At 45.4% G+C, this 20,039-nt stretch overlaps 2 protein-coding genes across 2 annotated transcripts in view; both read left to right on the top strand.

The window, feature by feature from the left end:
• Positions 1 to 4,720, top strand: part of LOC144942992 (basal cell adhesion molecule-like) — a 39,219-nt gene extending 34,499 nt beyond the window's left edge. Inside the window, exons 15-16 of the mRNA XM_078870102.1 lie at positions 2,784 to 2,870; positions 4,557 to 4,720. Of these exons, the coding sequence (XP_078726228.1) occupies positions 2,784 to 2,851 (68 nt within the window). The 3' untranslated portion in view covers positions 2,852 to 2,870; positions 4,557 to 4,720. The remainder of the gene's footprint in view (positions 1 to 2,783; positions 2,871 to 4,556) is intronic.
• Positions 4,721 to 10,974: 6,254 nt separating this feature from the next.
• The window catches only part of LOC144942993 (ATP-sensitive inward rectifier potassium channel 10-like), a 44,494-nt gene continuing 35,429 nt past the window's right edge, over positions 10,975 to 20,039 (top strand). Inside the window, exon 1 of the mRNA XM_078870103.1 lies at positions 10,975 to 11,203. The gene's annotated coding sequence lies outside the window, so the exon portion shown is untranslated. The remainder of the gene's footprint in view (positions 11,204 to 20,039) is intronic.

The raw sequence follows: 20,039 nt of genomic DNA, 5'->3' as shown, positions 1-20,039 counted from the left end.
CAGATGCGCTTCTGCGGCCGTCTGGAACGCTCTTCCGAAATAAGGAAGCCACTGGAACTATGGCACTTTTAAATCTAGACTGAAAACGAATTTCTTCAGAAGTCTGTTTAGTTTGTCGTCCTTCTCCCGCACCTCTGATTCGCACGGTTGGCTACGTACGGTGGAAGCGAAGTTCACCATACATACATACATACATCATCCTGCACGCGGACTAATATAATCGATCCATCTGCACAGTGGTCACCCTCTGGGTTGTGTTCTCTCCTTCAGCTCACCCCAGTTACTTTCCTCAATTGTCAATCTGATGTCTCAGGATGTGTCTTTCATTTCCTGACCTGTGCATTCACTGTTCTGTCCCTCCACGTCACTCCATGCATGTACATCTCTCCGTGCATTGTGACTTCTTCATCTTTTGCATTACTCGGAATGCTGCGCTGTTGCCAGCTTATATCCTTTGCACCGCCCATCGGCGTGGTTGGCTACGGACTCGTGCGAAATAAGTTCAACACACACACGTGTGCATCCTAGTTCGACGCAGTGGCGTTGACCCCAGAGAGCTGTCGGTTCCCATCGAGGAATATGGGGAGCGGTGGCGCGTGGGCTTTAGCACGCTTGCGCTGTGAACCCCAGCGGCCTGAGTTCGATTCCCGACCACGGCTGACAGCAGCGGGTGACTGATCTCTGGACTGGTCCTAGGTCGCCTCCTTCTAGCGCTGAAAGCGTGCGAAGTACGGTCGAACACCCACTCCAAGCCGGCATGGCGTGGGGACATCTTTGTCCAGCAGTGGATTGACGGAGGACTGTACATTACGAAAGATACATGTGTATGCAGCAAGGCCGTAGCCATGGAGTCAACATTGGGGGGGACCGAATATTCCAGGGTGTCTGGGGATCCCAACCCAGAAAAATATCAAAATTTGAAAAGTAATTTCCTGCCTAAAATATTACAAAATTCACTAACACATGGAATTGACTTGTTTTACATAATGTCTAATAGTGTATTGTATTACATTGCTCTGTTTTTTCTTTTTTACATTTTCTTGTTTCATTGTATGTAATGGCAGATATTAGAGATTAATAAAGTACAACCATAACCACAATCATTTAACATAAATCTATGCATTGATTTATATGAAGACAAGTCCAGATATTGTGGCCAAGGTTTAGCAAAGTGTTGTTTTAATTTACAATGCATTGCAATTATTCTTTTAAATAGCAATATATTGGGGGGGGGGACATTTTGAGCATATTTCAATATTGGGGGGGGATGGGTCCCCCCCCAATATATATTATAATTACGGCCTGGGTATGCAGCATGCTGCGGATACATTACATCTGAAAGCTGTTCAATAAAATGTTTACTGTGGGGTTTTGAAAACAGATGGGTAACATAGCCGACTTGATCTGTCTGATGTAATGTTACTCATGGCGTGAAATCCGTCCACTCTTGTCATGCGGCTCACAGACTGAATGGAGCAAGCAATGCATGCACACATCCGCTCCGTTTTTGTTATTAGTGGCCGTGCGGCACACGATGTCCCAGGCACATGGTGGGGGGGGGGGGCTCCAAAGACGAGCCGTGAATGGCGCACGGCGCCTGCAGACCAGATTAGCGTTGAGTCGGTTTGCGAGAGTGGTTGAGCCGTTAGCCGCACAGGAATTGTGTGAATCGCTGCTGAAGTCGGCTTCCCCCCCCCCTTCCCCCGTTGATTGAATTTGTAGTATTCCCAGGAGTTTAATTTAATATTGATTGCACAATTCAACTGGATTGGATATTGATGGCACAATTCAACTGGATTGGATGTTGATTGCACAATTCAACTGGTTTGAAAATTGATAATACAATTAAACTGGATTGAATATTGATTGCACAATTCAAATGGATTGGATATTGATGGTACAATTCAACTGGATTGAATATTGATGGTACACTTCAACTGGATTTAATTGAAAATTGATGGTACAATTCGACTGGATTGGATATTGATGGTACACTTCAACTGGATTTAATTGAATATTGATGGTACAATTCGACTGGATTGGATATTGCTTGCACAATTAAACTGGATTGAATATTGATGGTACAATTCGACTGGATTGAATATTGATGGCACAATTAAACTGGATTGAATATTGATGGTACAATTCAACTGTATTGAATATTGATGGTACAATTCAACTGGGTTGAATATTGATGGTACAATTAAACTGGGTTGAATATTGTTTGCACAGTTCAACTGGATTGGATATTGATGGTACAATTCAACTGGATTGAATATTGATGGTACAATTCGACTGGATTGAATATTGATGGTACAATTCGACTAGATTGAATATTGATGGTACAATTCGACTGGATTGAATTGAATGTTGATGGAACAATTCAACTGGATTGAATATTGATGGTACAATTCAACTGGGTTGAATATTGATGGTACAATTCGACTGGATTGAATATTGATGGTACACTTCAACTGGATTTAATTGAATAGTGATGGTACAATTCGACTGGATTGAATATTGATGGTACAATTAAACTGGATTGAATATTGATGGTACAAATAAACTGGATTGAATATTGATGGTACAATTCGACTGGATTGCAGTAGTTGCGTGGCTAAAGCTCTAGAGAAGAAATGCTCCGCGCGCAGAGTCCCCGATCCGATTGCGAGCGGCAACGCCTTGAGTTGACCTTGTTGGATCGGGACGCTTTGAAATGCATTCAAGTTCCATCATTCTCTCCTGACTGACTCGGCTTTCGTTTGCCTCCCTCTCTCTCTCAGATGACGATGGGCACGAGGGTGACGAGTGTGACTTTGCCTACCCCGCTATTATAGTATCCTCCCTATAGCGGAAAAGAGGTGTTTACTGTGAGTATTACACATCACCTGCGATTTAAAATCACATTCTACTATTATTGCGGTGAACAAGAGCTACGTATATACATGCATCCTACTGATAGGAACCTCTGGTTACAGCAACCCACAGGGGATTATTGTGTCCGTCCGTCCGTCGTGCAGGGAGGGGCTGGGTGGGGAGGGAGGGGCTGGATGGGGAGAGGAGGGTGGGGAGGGGCTGGGTGGGGCTGGGTGGGGAGGGGTGGGTGGGGAGGGGAGGGTGGGGAGGGTGGGGTTGGGTGGGGAGGGGCTGGTCACCCCGTGGTGCCCTTATAAAACTCAACGTTTAATCTACTCACGCCAGCTTGTGCCCGCCCGCACAGTCAGGCATATTTGTGGAATACACCACGCCGCCGTTGACCCTGGCCATTGACTGAGCAACCCAACGTTCCTACCAGCTCCCTCCGCAGGAATGTGTTTTTATTAGTTTCTTTGAGACCAGGGTTTTCACAAGGGTGCCCGAGCGAATGGCTTCACTTGAGTCTAAAAACAACACCAGAAGACGCTCATTGCGCAGATGCCCGTTGATCCCACCTCCCCGAGTCAGACCACGAGCCCAGGAGTGACAGCACAGCAGCGTGATGTGAATCCCCCCCACCCCACCCACGGTACGCACGGAGCAGAAATGCCCAATGCTTAGCACTTGATGAGGGGGTGTAGAGCCCCCTTCACACAGCGCTGTCTCAAACTGTCGGCGAGCCCCTTCGCATTACCGCACGTGGCCGAGTTTGTTGTCATCGACTGAGCAGCGCTCGCCACGCCGCTCGCCACCGACCTCGACTTGACCTTTTGTGTCGGCGCATCTCCCGGCGTACGTTCAGAAAGTCAACAAAAAAAGGTGATTTCCTGCTCGAATGAGCATTGAAGCGGTGCGCACCTCCTGATTCTATGTCCCTGAGCCAGCGGTGGCAATTCCACATTCCTAATTTGTGGTGGTGGGGGAGGGGGCGAGGTGGGGGGGGGGGGGGCGAGTCTATAGGAAAACCAATGTTGACTTCCCGACAAAGTAGTAGCTATTTTGTGGACCCTGCAGGGATGATGGGTTGAGTGAACCCCCTAGCAGGATTTCAACTCGTAACTTCCCCATAGGGAGCCGCTCGCCGTCCCAGTTGAACCGCTCGCTACTGACACTGATGTTTTGGCAGGGGACCGCCAGAGTATAATATTACTATTACACTGGTCAACACACTTTTTCTGGCATAAGGTATTCTAACGGTTCTAATGTAATTTTGGGGGTACTGATCTGATTCCAAATCTGGCATCAGTTTTTGTCTATCACATCTGGTTTTTGAAATATGAAATATTGCATTTTCAATTAAAAAAACTGCAGAAGAAAAATATTAAATAAATGTGGATATCTACATAAAATTATATTATAAACACACTGTCCTAAAAATACAGTACCATATTTTAACACTAAAACAGTCACTGACTCGCAACAACTTGCAATCATAAGTGACAGAGTTAATTTCGGGTAAAATCAATGAAAATGGGGTATGCCGATAGCATAAAAATGAGATGTGATAGAGCAAATCTGAGATCAGATTTGGAATCGGCACCCTGAAATTAGTCTAAAACAGCTGCAAAAGTCCAGGCCAGAAAAAAAATTTGTTTTTTTTGTTGACCATTATTATTAACCTGCTGCAAATGTCCCAACAGTTGAGGACGTTCCCAGGCAACTCAACGCTGCACTCAGCGGCACTCGTCAGCACCGGGAATGGCAGCGGTGTTCGCGAAGGACCTATCATTGTAATCGGTCTTTCTTTAATCAAGTGTTCACTGGGGTTGTTTAGTATTCTGAAGATCCAGGCAAAGGCTCGTGCAGCCCAGACTGGGGGGGGGGGGGGGCGGTGGTGGGAGGACAAAAAGAGTTTTGGGAAGAGCGATGTTTCAAAGTGGAGTTCCCTTCATGCATTGGCTCCAGCAAGCAGCAAGCCAATGAGATGTTAACGGAAACAAAGAACACGGGCAGGTTCGTATGTGAACTCTTCATTGGGCATTCAAGGAACATTGCGAGTGAAGCTATCAGAAGCCACCTGCTTAAATAATGGGTTAACCCACCATGTGCATAGCAACAGCGTGAATAACACCCAACTCAACCTTGCCCAATCTCAGACGTGGCTTGTAATTTTAAACACATAAAAACGTAATGTATCTTGCCCATCTAAGATTAACTTTTTACGATAATTCTGAAATGTATAACAAAGATGGGTATATTCTCAGGAAATGTATGTATGTTTATCCTCAATCTAAGCCTTTTATTTCGTGGTTTCCTCCAACATGTAAACACTCATGAATTGTATATATGTTGAACTTCTTTCGCACCGTACGTAACCAACCGTGCTAATCGAATGTGCGGGGGAAGGACAACAAACTAAACACAAACAGCAGTTTAAAAACGTTTTATTGGCCAATGATACCATTTTACATATATATGTAGGACCACAGAACTTGGGCAGTTGTTGTGGCCGGTTTATCACGTGGCTGCCTTCCTGCTCGTCTGTGCTTCCTCCTCGCACCTCGAGAGGCAAGTTCTCTCTCGACGAGAGCGAGTGCAGACTGTGTGCTTTGTCGGTGGAAATTGTTAGCAAATGAAGCTCTGGTAAATCAGAATCCGTCCCAATTTGTGTAGGAACAGGTTTGAGTCAAGTGGTCAAATGCAGAAGAAGGCCTTTTTAAATCCTTTATATTAAGTTCACTTGCTTGCTTGCGCGCTTACGACCGTGCAAATCTTTCGGTCGTTTTTTAACCCACTTCCCGTGATCCAATCGAGCTGACATTTTGCACACAGACTCGTTGTGCGTGACAATTTATTTTCGTGAAAAGTTTTTTCCAAAATTTTACACTTTTTAGGAAAAAATTAATTATATTTAATTACCAATTGCTTAATGGTGGCAGGCAATCATCTGACCCATAGGTGGCAGCCATCTCAAGCCAGAGGACGAGAGGACTCTAGCCGCCACGCATATAAAGGATTTATAGTGAAAAACTTTGTTTTTACGGGTTAATTTTTTTTTTAAGGGTGAAGGTACAGCCCTGCAATTACTCACTCACTCCACCTCTCGCACAATGGCCTCCACATCTTAGAGGGAGGTCCAGAGCCCCACTCGAGGGTATTTGAGCTGCTCTTCCATGCTGGCCAGATATTTTGGAAGCAGTTGTTATGATGTAAGTATGAAATGAGTGATTAAAACATTTCTATGTCAGTACTCTAATCTATTTCTATAAAATGAAAATTTGTGAATATGCGTGTCTGTTCGAAATGTTTAGCATACTTCCCAACATGCAACAAACTTGAAATTTGGCATGTGGGTAGCTTTCAGACTGTACACCATGCAAAAAGTATAAAAATAGACTTTTGTTGATATATTTTGCACGCCAAGCGAGCGGTGACGTCACATCTGTGTGTGTCACCTGCATGCGGCAGCATTACGCAATGTGCCTGCTGACGTCATCCCCCCACCCTCCGCGTAGTACAACGTACGTATGTATTTGTGTTTTGAAAATCTATTAAATTACGATATTCGCTATGACCCTCTGCTGAAATGTTGTCGCCCTTCCAGAAGAATCCTTTGGTAATATTTTATTTAACAATTCAACAATTCTGCCCCTCGCACGCGTGGGTTTACTCTTGAGTGCTCCGGTTACCTCCCCACGTGGAGAAAGACCGGTTAATTGAGATTTGGCAAAAAACATCTCAATATAGGACCGCAGAGCTTGGGCAACCGTTGGCGCCAGTTATGGCTGCCTTCCCGCTTGACTGGTTTTCTGCTCCTCTGCACTGTTCTCAGAGTGAACACAACCTGCCCATGACAAATTCCAAATGACTATCGATTAATATTTTGAATGATAATTTAGAGTCTGAGCTTGACAACCCTCCAGCAGCTTAACACGACTTGTCTACAATGCATTGATAATAAATATGAACTAGTTTTAACAAAATATTAAAATGTTATTATGATTGGCGAAGTACAGTACATTTGCGATTATATTTTTCCGTGTATTCATCGTTTTTTTAAATTTAAATTACTCCCTTTATATGCGTATGAGTTGGGCACATTTTTGGTCAGGGGCCGTCCATAAATGACGTCACTCCCCTAGGGGGGGGGGGTCAGACATTTGTGACAATGTGAGAAATGTGACGTCACATCAAAATACGCAACTTTAAATAAAATAGAACTGTTATAATAACACAAATTGTTATAACAACACTCCTACAACATCAGAGTACAGCGCCACATTAAATACGCACTACAATGACAATAGTTTAAAGCGATTCAAAGCATGTTTTATTTTCAAAATGAAATGTGGTTTTGGGGGGGGGGGCAGAGCTTTGTGACGTCATATTTGAGGTGGGGGGGGGCTGACTTTTTGTGACGCCGTGTTACGAGGGGGGGGGGGGTTCAAAAATCGTCAAAAATCGCGTGATGTCATTTATGGACGGCCCCTCATTGAAAATGTCACAATGCTGGGCAAAGACCCCAGGACATGGTTTGGTGGCTGGTCTGTGTCGCTCGGCTGGCCAGGATGAGCTTGGGGAGTCTGTCGCCAGGAGATGGGAGGTCTGGACCGCCACTACTCAACACGCTGCCGCCGCGACCCTCACCAAGACAAGCGGATTGAGAAACGAACGAACGGACGATCTTGCTGATCTAGATATGGGGCCTAAAGCGACAGTGGCAAATGTTTGTGATTTATCCAGCGGCGCACTTCAACATCCCGTGTGGCAGCATGTTGACCCATCGGTAGATGCATGGAATATACGCGTGATTGAATTCATATGTGAGTGAGGATGATCATCAGGCATGAAGGCTTGACTGTGAGTTGTGAAAAAGACAAGTTGTTTAATAATTTCGGCTGAATGCTGTTAGGCCGCAGCCATTCACATCTGTAACAAATGTAAATGGCAGTACAATCCACGCACACATTGTATTGGGTTTTTGTTTCAATTAAAGTTGCAAGTGGCCGATTGTAATTACAGATGCAAGACATTGTGGTGAGGTAATGTCATTAATGTTAAGACTTTTTTTTAAAGAATAAAATCTGTAACAGCTCTGTTGTCAGACATGGCTTTCTGAGGTAAAGTCCATTTCGTCACACTTTACACTTGTAAATCCAACATCTTTGAAATGAATGTACCGAATTTATGTTTACACGAGGGTTCCATTCTTCATTTTTGTGATATGTCACACGTACGTGCTTTTATATAGCGGTGGTTTTAGGTGAAAACGATGCTGTTTCATGGATACAAGATTATGATGAACGATGAAAAATAAAGAATGTTGCCGCTCAATTTGAATTTGTCCTCTTTATAACACATTGTCCTGCGGAGGGAGCTGGTAGGAACGTTGGGTTGCTCGGTCAATGGCCAGGGTCAACGGCGGCGTGGTGTATTCCGCAAATATGGCCGACTGTGAGGGCGGGCACAAGCCGGCGTGAGTAGGTTAAACGTTGAGTTTTATAAGGGCACCACGGGGTGACCAGCCCCTCCCCACCCTCCCCACCTCAGCCCCTCCCCACCCTCCCCTCTCCGCCCAGCCCCACCCCTCCCATTTTTGGATGCACGACGGACGGACGGACACAACAATCCCCTGTGGGCTGGTGTAACCAGGAGGTTCCTACCAGTAGTATGCCTATGATATGCATTGCACTTCATTGGCCATGGCTTTAATGGTGATTTCTTGATACTTATTTCAAATAACTGCGATGGAAAGTAAGAGACAGCTTCTGTCATCTAAATGCTCCATCCTTTGCTCGGAGCACTAAAACTAATCTGATTTCATGTAACAAAATGCCAAGATATTATGACGTTTTGTTTTATAGTCGCTAGCATTTAAATACTATTTTGGTGAAATAATTTCATGAATAGCTCAAATAAAAACAAAGTTAAAGATCAATTGAAAATGAACTGTCTCATTCGTTGCATTCGTTACTATGTAGTGTTAATGTTAAATACCTTCCACAATAAATTAATGATTCACGATGTATGAGTCAACTGCTGGATGAAGGCCTCAGGCTACGTTCAGTTTCAGTTTCATCTATTTGGGATAGCCCTCTTTATTCACTACATTAATTTTGCTGTGGCGGTTCCACCTGAAGACGGAGGCTTATGTTGCTTCCGAAACGTCGTGTTTTAATTTAGTTGTTCTCATTTTTTATTCGTGATTTAATTGAGTTGTTTTCATTTTTTTTTACCCACGTGACTTTACCGAAAAAAACAAAGATTATGGTATAGCCCTGTGAGCCATTCGGCTCTTGAATCGGGTGCAACCGCAACAAACAAAAAACAAAAACATGAACAAGAAAACATCTTAAAGTGACTATGTGACTATGTGCAAACAGAAAATCCAAGAAAAGACAGCAAAATATTGCAGAAAAAACACCGTACACCAATGCTGTGTGCAAAAATCGCAGTGGGATGCAAGTCAACAACAACCACAGGACAACTTAGATTAAAACCCTCAGTCTAACTCCGTACTACAACAAACAAACATGGCCATGGGGATTATTTGACCATAGCCCCTTACGCGGGTCAATGGAGGTTGCTGAGATGGGTGTGGGGCGAAGACATTGGTGCTGGTTCAGTATCACTCGCCACCGATGTCAGGCCGGGGTCAAGGAATCAAACCCGAGTGCATTGACCTCGAGAGCGCATTTCGGCGCCGTGATAACCACAGCGCCAGCGATCTCTCTACGGCTCGACTCGACTATCACCAAACACCAGCGTGGGCTTCACGCGAAACACCAGGGCTGGATTCATCTTCTTGGTTCTTTCGGTAAAGTCACGTAGAAGGGAAATAATAAAATAAAATAAATAAAACATAATACAATAATTCTCACGACGTTTCGGCCACAACGCAAGCAGCCGTCCTCAGGTTTATATTTGGTTGGGGTTGTGGGCAGTGCCGGATTATCCGAGTAGCAAAAGTAGCTACATGTGTAGTAGCTACATGTGTAGTAGCTACTACTACACGTGTAGTAGTAGCTACGGGCCCCGCACTTTCAAGGGCCCCGCGCTAAATGCTTTCAAGCTATAAATTCCGGTTCAGTGATTCTGCACTTGCTCTATTACTATAGTACTATACCGCCTGCAACTTTTATGAACGACTGGGTGTTTACGGTTAGCGATTTGTCGTATTAACTGGCTAACAAATGAAAAAATACAATTACTTTACTGTGCAAGTTAAAAATGTATGTGTTTTAATATTTACGTCTGTTTTTTTTTATTTAGGGCCCCCTTTATAAGATACGCTACAGGCCCCGCACTAGCTTAGTCCGGCACTGGCGGTGGGTGCTTTGGTTTCTTATTTAAACAACAGCGAACAACAAAAAGGCCAACGCCAATGAAACGTCGACACCCTCCTGCACGCGTGGTCGCATCGGCGTTGCACAAGTGCAGCCACCGAACCCAGCACCCCCCCCCCCACCCCGTGTGACAAGGATGTTTGTCGGTGCTAATTCTACGCGACGCGGCTTTTGGCTTCAGCGGCCCCATCCATAAGAGAGGCAAATCATGAAGCATCGAGGGGGGTGGGGATGGGGGGGAGGAGGGGGTGATTGGGGGGGGGAGGGGGGGTGAATGGGGGGGAGAAGGAGGAGGGAGGAGGAGGAGGGGGGGATGGGGGGCGGAGGAGGGGGATAGAGGAGGGGTGTGGATGGGGGGGAGGAGGCGGGGGGTCGGATGGGGGAGAGGAGGAGGGGGTGGTTGGGGGGGGATGGGGAGGATGGGGGGATGATGGGGGGGGTGATGGGGGGGATTGGGTTGGAAGGGGGGGAGGAGGAGGGGGATGGATGGGGGGGAGGAGGAGGGGGTGGATGGGAGGGGGTTGGGGAGGATGGGGAGATGATGGGGGGGGGATATGGGGGGATGGGGGGGATGGGGGGGATGGGGGGGATGGGGGGGAGGAGGGGGTGGATGGGGGGATGGGGGGGAGGAGGGGGTTGGGGGGGGTGGATGGGGGGGATGGGGGGGGAGGAGGGGGTGGAGGGGGTGGATGGGGGGGATGGGGGGGAGGTGTGGATGGGGGGGGGGTACCGCCGCCACCGCCGTGTGGCAAAGTGGCAGACTCCGCCCCAAGTTCCCACACGGGACAGGCAGCACGCGGACAAAAACCAACCCCCTCCCCTCCCTGATAAACTCCACGCGGTGTGAACGCAGATTCACCCACATGAGCTCGTCCCCGTCCTGATGAGCGCCGAGCGAACTTCGTGAGAGCCGAGAGAGAAGCTGCCCACACGCTGCGCGATCACAGATCATCACATTTTGTTTTTACTCTCCCGCACCCCCCACCCCATCACGCACACAGGTGAGTCTGGAGTTTGGTCCGAGGCCAGTACTTTTCTCACCGCATACCGCCAACGTAAACCTCCCACACCTGATTCGCGAGCGCCTCTAAAACTATCGTAGAAGTAAACCAACTTTTGTGGTGGGTTGGGGTTGATTTATTTTTGTTACACTCGTGTAAGTCTTTTTAAACGTCTTTGTTACGAAAAAAAAGTGTCTTTAAAAGGTGTGCTGGTCTGTGTGATGCACTGACGGTAAGTGTAAAGGAGGTCATTGTGTGTGTGTGTGTTTTGTCAGTGATATGCAACAGAGATGTGTGTGAGAGGCGTTGTCCAACCCCAACAAATGCATTGTTCATTAAAAGTGTTACGCGTTCTTCTGCTTATATTTAACAATGTGATTGCCTATCAGTTTCTCCCATGAATAGAGATAATTGCTTGCGCGTGCCCCCACGGGCTTTGATGCAACGTTGAACGCGGATTTACCTCCGCGTTTAACTGCGAATGAACTCGTGGGAATGGGATCATTCTCCCATCTCGGTGGTATTGCTTCGTTAATGGGCCATTGGTATGAGTGCTCTTCCCAAAAGCTTCACAACACACCGGTTTTAATACTTGTGTTTCTAACTGTGTTCAGGTCATGCTATTCGTGCTCAGGTTATGATGTCAGGTTATGATGTCAGGTTATGATGTACGTGCTCAGGTTATGATGTACGTGCTCAGGTTATGATATACGTGCTCAGGTTATGATGTACGTGCTCCGGTTATGATGTACGTGCTCCGGTTATGATGTACGTGCTCAGGTTATGATGTACGTGCTCAGGTTATGATATACGTGCTCCGGTTATGATGCACGTGCTCAGGTTATGATATACGTGCTCAGGTTATGATGTACGTGCTCAGGTTATGATGTACGTGCTCCGATTATGATATACGTGCTCAGGTTATGATGTACGTGCTCAGGTTATGATGTACGTGCTCAGGTTATGATGTACGTGCTCAGGTTATGATATACGTGCTCAGGTTATGATATACGTGCTCAGGTTATGATGTACGTGCTCAGGTTATGATGTCAGGTTATGATGTACGTACTCAGGTTATGATATACGTGCTCAGGTTATTATGTACGTGCTCAGGTTATGATGTCAGGTTATGATGTACGTGCTCAGGTTATGATATACGTGCTCAGGTTATGATGTCAGGTCATGATATACGTGCTCAGGTTATGATATACGTGCTCGGGTTATGTTCCACGTGCTCGGGTTATGCTGCTATGTGAAGGTGTGAACCGAACACTTTAAAAGTACCGCACTGACGGTGAACATGCCGCTCAGATCGTTATTGCCTGTCAATGTCACTCAGAACTGATTTAAAGTGGCATATAAATATTTTACTGTAAAGTTATGATCCACGGTTATTCGACCTTTCTCGATGTCAAGTATTCAAAGCTATGTTTTAAGAGGAATGCAATGCGGGCTTATTATTAAAGTGTATTTATAGATCATAAACAAGGCTTCGAGTCAGGACAGCAGTCCGCTAATGGGAGGAAATGCGGTTTACTACTGCATTTACAGCTGAACTAATATTTAAACAACAGTATCTTCAAAGGCAATACCAGCTAGTAACCCATTTACTACGGTCTATTGTCTTCAAAACAAAAGAATGCATTCTCATACATAATTGCTTTTTCAATTACATGATACCTCAACTTGTCACCTACCTTGAATGAAAGCTTTCGTGACTGCAGGGATTCATATTCTTTGGGTCTTTCGGTGAAGTCACGTCGATGGGTTGAAAGAAACCTATCTACGGGACTTTACCATGTATCGAGGCAAGATCCTATGAGAAAAAACATGCTTGTGATGCGTAAATAATGGTATTGTCTAAGATCCCTCTGTAAAAGTCACAATTGTGTGCGCACACGTATGACGATCACCCCGTCTGATTAATATTCAGTTATCACAGAAAACAACATATTGTAAACCTATCTACGTGACCTTACCAAAAGACCCAAATAATATTGTCACCCATACGTCTATTTCTTAGAGCGATTAATTTTTGTTTTTACATGCAAAGAGAACATCCGTTGTCGGAATTGTCAGTTTACAAAATGTTGTTGCTGTGATAACTGAATATTGATCATAGATGGGGGTGATCATCATACGTGTGCGTGCACAATTGTGACTTTTACAGAGGGATCTCAGAAAATACCATTATTTACTCATCACAAGTTTCTTTCTGCTTATATTTTGCTACGTGAATCTAAAGTGGTTGTGATCGGGAGGTAGCAGGGTTAGACACACTCAAAAGTACAAAAGTGGAGGCATCCAAAACATAATTCAAAAACAATTCCGTTCATAATAGCATCTTAATGATTGGGTAATGATATATGTGTGTACACACTTCACCACCCTGCTCATTGCAGATTGGCGAAGCGAGTGCTTAGAACCGGTTCAGTTACTTCTGAAGCTGTCGCCATGGCGGGGAATTGAACCCGGCTGTAGTGCAGTGTGCTCATGCAGCAACCCCAGTTCTTTTGTCCGTTCCGGGTAACAATGACACAATTTACGAGAATACCGTGAGAGTATATGACGTGAGAGGCGTATGTCGATTGATATCTGATGATAAACGATGCGAATGGCTGAGGTGTTGTTGTGCGGAATTTTAGGAACTAAAACAATTGGGTGCTTTAATTCAAGGATTGTTTGTGGAACAATAACACGTGTGGAGAGGAGACATATCAACACAAATCTCTGCAGCCACTGTCTTAACCCATGTTTCCATATAATGTTCGACTTGCCAACGATTCGAACTCATGTCATTGACTAGGTTGCGTTTCTGAAATTTAGAAGCGGTTGCATTCTTGTTCCTGGGACACACAACCTCTCTGAACTTTGCCACACGTTGATCAATTTGTATTTTTCTCATAAGATCTCGCCTCGATACGTGGTGTACTTAACATACTTAACGCATGCATTATTCATTTACGGCAATGCCTCATTGAATGAATGACGGCATTATCTCCAGTTCGAGGTTCATTTGCCCAGCAGGGATTTGTCACAGATACTTTGAAAACGTAATCATTACACGTAGGCTTTTCGCGACCAATTTCATCCATAATAAAGGTTTTTTTGGGGGGGGTTAGATTGCGTAAATATCTAAATGTGTCGTTAAACCAGCCACCACCCGACACAGCCAATTCGTAAGGTTTGTCACGTAAACAGAACGTGGCCAATTAGTTACTAGTAGAGGACACCGGCGTGTTGGAGAGCAAGGCCAATTGGCGTGTTCTGTTTACTTGACCCAACAATTGTGTTTGCACGCCGATTGTAACATTGACAAAAACAATATTGGGCACACCACACGTGACGTTGAGCAGATTTCACCTTCTACCCAACTTGGTAACGCCACTTTCAATTTCTGTGTTTAAAAAAAGATGTGGGTGGTTGGGGGAATGGGGGGAGGCAAACCCGTAAGCCAGCATGGCTAAGGCTCTTTTGTTATTTATATACTTCTCAGGAACCACCTCTGAGTGCACCTTTACAGAGCGCGGGAATGAAAACAAACCCGATTTAAAGGCTCAGATAGTAACCCGAGTCACTCACTTGGGGGGGGGGCTGGATCGTACAGGTTTGATCTGGCATGTGCCAGAAAAATGCACCTTCAACCTGAATTGCAACAGCAGGTCTTGGAAATGCAACCCAATGTAACTGTGGCATTTTTATGTCAAACGCATTTTTTTTCCATTATTAACAGGTTCATCATCATCTCGCTTCGTAGGTGTCCACTTCACATTTGTTTCCACTTTCCTCTGTCTTGTGCCAATATTCTCAAGTAGTGCCACTTCTTTCTGGCACCAATTTCTTATGTCGTTGTCAAGCCAATCTTCATGTCTTTTCGGTTCCTTCCATTTTTCAGAACAACACACTTTTAATTTTCCTGTTTTTGTCTATCCTACACGTGTGTCCAACTAGTGCCAGTGTCCTTCTCATCACTGCCTGCATCATCCAGGTCTTCTTCTGTGTGCAACCATGTTCCTTGCTTCTGCATTGGTCACTGGACAGGTTATTATATCCAAATTTAGCAAGAAGTGACTTTAATAATATATTGGCTACCGTGTTGCCTTTATTATAACATGTTTAACTGGCTGTTCAATATCATTATGATGAGCTGTGGGATATATATAACCAGTGAAACATTTATGGTTTTTAAGTATTATTTATTTTGAATCATTTTAAAAATCACTTTTATTACTGAATAAAATTGTACTGGAGACCTCCATGGCTCTTTCAAAATGATCACTTCCAGATGCTACTTGAAGTCACCTTTTATGTAAAAAAAAAAATTCATCTTTTCGCCAAGTGCCAAAAAATATACTTTTTTTTATTTCACTGCTCAAGAATTACGAGTGTAAGGATGCATCAAATCGGAGATTAACATCCGTCCTCAAACTCTCCAGGCACGCTGCCACAGTGGTGTGACTGTGAGCGCCCTGGCCTTGCGATCCAGAAGTCGCCGGTTCGATTCCATCTCTTGTCGCGGCAATTTAAACTGACGGTGCAACTTACTTAAATCTTACCCGATGCTAGTGGTTCCGCAGGTCACGTGAGGTGGCGTAAAGTGTGGGTGTCCCTACCCTGTTCTATTATGGCTGACCAGCGTGGAAGAGGTCAATTACCCTCTAGAGGCGGCGTTCTTCATTGCAAGGTCCCACGGGCCGCTGGCAATACACGACACGTGACAAACACCCTCGCACTGACGATGTCTTATCGGCGAAAGTGGCTCTGCTCAGAAAATTCGCGAAGAACACCGATTTCTCCGAAGCCTCATTTTGTCACCAGCAGTGGCATGAGCAGGCAATCATGCAGGGCTGCGCCTTTAGCTCCTTACGTCCAAACAACCTACCAGCACTGACCAGCACCGACCAGCACTGACCAGCACTGACCAGCAAGGAAAACTGTGGTAATACAAATTCCATGAACAAACGTGGCGACGTGGGGTAGCCTCCCATCAGCAGATGTCCTGACTGGACATCTGTGGAAAAAGAGCTTTATAGCTCACCGGATTCCTCCAATACATATTCTGATTCTGATCGGCAGTGGATTGACAAAGGGCGAAACATTCTGAACTAAGTTATAGAGTCACGTAAAAGGGAAATAATAAAATAATAAAAATAAATATAATAAAATCATTCTCACGACGTTTCGGCCACAAAGGACAGACATGTTCTTCACCTGAGGACGGCTGCTTGCGTTGTGGCCGAAACGTCGTGAGAATTATTTTATTATGTTTTATTTGTATTATTTTATTACTTCCCTTCTACGTGACTTTACCGAAAGAACCAAGAAGATGAATCCCTGCAGTCACGAAAGCTTTAAATCGAAATTTAAGTTATAGAGGTCCAAGTGGAGGTCCAGTTTTGTCACTGGTCCTTCCTCGGGCTACAGGCTGTGTTTTTTGTTTTTTGTACATTGTCGATAAGTTATTTGTGCTTCACAAAGGATGCCGAGTATGCCGTCTGTACCGTGGCACAGAACGACAGACAGTTTCTTATATTAACTGGCAAATGGACATTGTGGTTGGTAGCGTTTCACAAATGCTGGTACAAACTGCAACTTTTTTTAAATTGTTACTTTTTTCCAGATTTGTTACGTAAGAAAATAATGTTACGTGTATTCAATTTAACTTAATATAAGCCTGGTGGTCGCATGTGTCTCAAAGGGTTTATATCTCATCTGCTGGTTAAGTATAGGATGCGAATACTAGGTAAGTGGCTGCTTGAGTTTGTGAGGTTTTTTTTCCACCGAATTATATTAACTTTGCAATCGGCACTTCGTTAAGAGATTACAATATCTGCGGGAGGGAACTCGTGTGCAGATAATAGCGAGCAACCTTGGGTGGCTGGGACCGATTCAGATGCCACTCACCACTGATGCCAGCTGTGGCCAGGAATCAAACCCAGGTGTCCGCCCGGTGCGTTATCCACTGCACCAGCGCTTCCACCCATCATTTGAATTTTCTACTGTTAGATGATGCCTTAACATACGTTTATGCATATTAACGCGACTTTAATAGATCTGTTTGTTGCTGGTCGCTTGGCGTTTTTTTTTGTGTCGGGGGGGGGGGGGGGGGCTCTGTGTCTGTTGCTAAAAAAATAACATTTATAGTAACGTGTGATTTTTGACAAAATATTTGTAGGCCGGTTCGCCACTTTGAAAAAAAAGTGGGCTTCTTAGCTCCCTTACCCGAAATAGACGGACTGACTAACCTTTAGACCACTCAGAATTCGTTGTTATGGGGATGAATGCAGCACACCTGCCAGAACTCTCAACATAAACCACCTCATGCTGTGACTTTAATTATCAACTTTCTTTGCACGAGGTCCCACCTCATCAGTGGGCCCCAGCAACTGCAAGGGGCCAGATACACTCATTCACAGCCAACGCCATCCGCAGCAGCGGGAGGGAGACACTCTCTTGATGTCCAGTTTTCACCAGAACCGACCGGCCCCCACAGCTCCGATGTGTCCCTATGCCCTGCGGGTAGCAGAAGGACCACAACGACCACGTGGGCAATGTCGCAAAAGTGTCGAGCCTTCGCTCCGATTTTCGCAGCACGTGCACATTTGTGTGCTTCCGTCCGTGTCCATCACACGCGCATCGGTGGTGTTCGCACACATCAGAGGTGTGTGCACACTCGTATGTATGTTATATATGTCTATGTGTGCGTGTATGTTATGTGTGTGTGTGTTAACATGCCCAAACACGGCACTGGCTTTGGCGGCCTGGGTTTTAACCTTGGCCACGAGCAGCTCTCGTGTTGGTCTGTAAGATGCCCGACGTTTTGTTCCACGTCCTGGGAGCTTCCGAAGAAAGAAAACACACACACACATCGGAGTGCCATGTACGGTGCAACCGCGAAGGCCTACGTGGTTGTGATACTACAGCGCTGACGAGTGGTGTATGAACAATGATTGGGCCTCCCCTAGATTGACTCGGCCTGAAATTAATTCTTGGCGGAGAGAGGAAGCTGAGATGGCTGGGCATAGTGCTGCCCCCGCCCCCCCTCTTACACTCCCCCACCCAGAGTATAAATCACGCCGGCCTTAATAGGCACTCGCTAACACACGTGTTCGATGAGTTTATTCAGGTTAAGTAGAGGTACGGGGAGGCGTTTGTTCAACGTCCAGGGTTAACTGTTTGTACACGACGGCGTTTGAGGTGTGTGTGTCCACTGAGGAGTGGCGGTGCAGCGGTTAGCGCACTGCGCTACGAAGCCGGTGACACGAGTTCGATTCCCGCTCACGGCTAATATCGGTGACTAATATCTGAACTGGTCCTGCGCCTCCCCGAGGTTGACTTGGCCTTAAATGAGTGCCCGGTGCGATGTGTAAGCAGCAGCATTGGTTTGGCGAGACAAAGGCAACCCACCCCCTCGTGTGCCATGCCGACCTTCTTCAGGCGCTCGCTAACAGCACTTGTCCCAAAAGAATGTTCAAGCTGTACGGGAGTGTATGTGTTGATCTTTTTAATGAGAGATGTCAGAATGGTTAACTCCCAGCGAACAATACTCCTTTTTTTTTTGAAGACGGTAGCTTGTATTGTCTCCGAAACGTCGTGACTTAATTTATTTTTATTTAATTTTTTACCTACGTGACTTTACCGAAAAAACCAAAGAGTAAAGACTCCTTTTATCTGTTGATGAAAACCCATCAGCCCTTGCCTGCCCAGCTCCTACTAACTAGCCATCGAGCAGCCAATTAATTAACAGCTGTGTTATCAATTAATATAAACTATGCCCAACCACTGTCCGCCGATCCATCGGGGCGGCCTGCTGGTATTCGAGGCCGACCACTTGTGAGCATTGGACCGGAGAGAACCACACAACTCTGTTACTTTCCCAGTAGAGCCGCATTCCTAAATACAGTCGCCCAATTGCGGTCTATCGTGATAAATCTACACCATCCACCGTGTGGTGTAGTGGTTGGCACATTGCACTTACAATCCAGAGGAGTGGACATGGGACGCTGGGCCAACCGAGTTAGAGTAATTGTTTTTGTTTTACCAGGTAAGGAGGCCAACTGTGCTGTATAGCTATTTTTATAGAAGCGAACAGGCCGCCACAAATGATAGTTCAATGAAGTTGCTTATCGCGTGAAAATGTATTGCGGCCAAATACTCTAAATGCACGTAGGATTATAAATGTGGAGGGGAAAACCGGTGGACCCAGAGAAAAATCCACGCAAGCACGGGAAGAGAAACACCGCAAACTCCAAATATACAGCAGGGCGTCAGGATCGGGATCGAACCCAAGACCTCCTGCATACCAGGCGAGGGAATTAACATCTCGCCACCATGGCACCTTGTAAGACAACCACAGACGACCTCCCACCAAGTGTTAATTCGTTTGTTTGATCAACACCCAAGGCATTATACGCCGAGTTAACCCACGACTGTGATTTGCATTTTCAAACTTTAATCACTGCGAAATCCACAATGAACACAACGTGTTTACTTAATAAACACTGTGTAATTGTTTTAGCATCTAAAACCTTAATCCGCTTCAAAACGTATTTTAGAGGATCCTGTTTGACTAGAGCTACCGTCATACGGAACCCGGTTCGAGCACTGCTTTGTGGGACCTTGTTGCTATAGGGCTGATTTTACAGATTTATCCCCACTCGGATAAAGCTACTCGAATTCCTGATAAGTACCGAATGGCATTGTCAAGTTAATGTTCCAAAACTTCAATGCAAAGGTGCCGCCCTGCAATTTCTTGTTTATGCCACTGCTGGTGGAAGCGCCTGACAGACATTTGGAAAAAAGTGGGAATACCCACAATGTATCCCACCACACGTGA

The sequence above is a fragment of the Lampetra fluviatilis genome, chromosome 29, assembly GCF_964198595.1.
Source record: "Lampetra fluviatilis chromosome 29, kcLamFluv1.1, whole genome shotgun sequence".
Classification (NCBI taxonomy): domain Eukaryota; kingdom Metazoa; phylum Chordata; class Hyperoartia; order Petromyzontiformes; family Petromyzontidae; genus Lampetra; species Lampetra fluviatilis.
The sequence above is the reverse complement of the archived record's forward strand: the minus strand, read 5'-3'. Positions and strand labels throughout refer to the sequence as shown.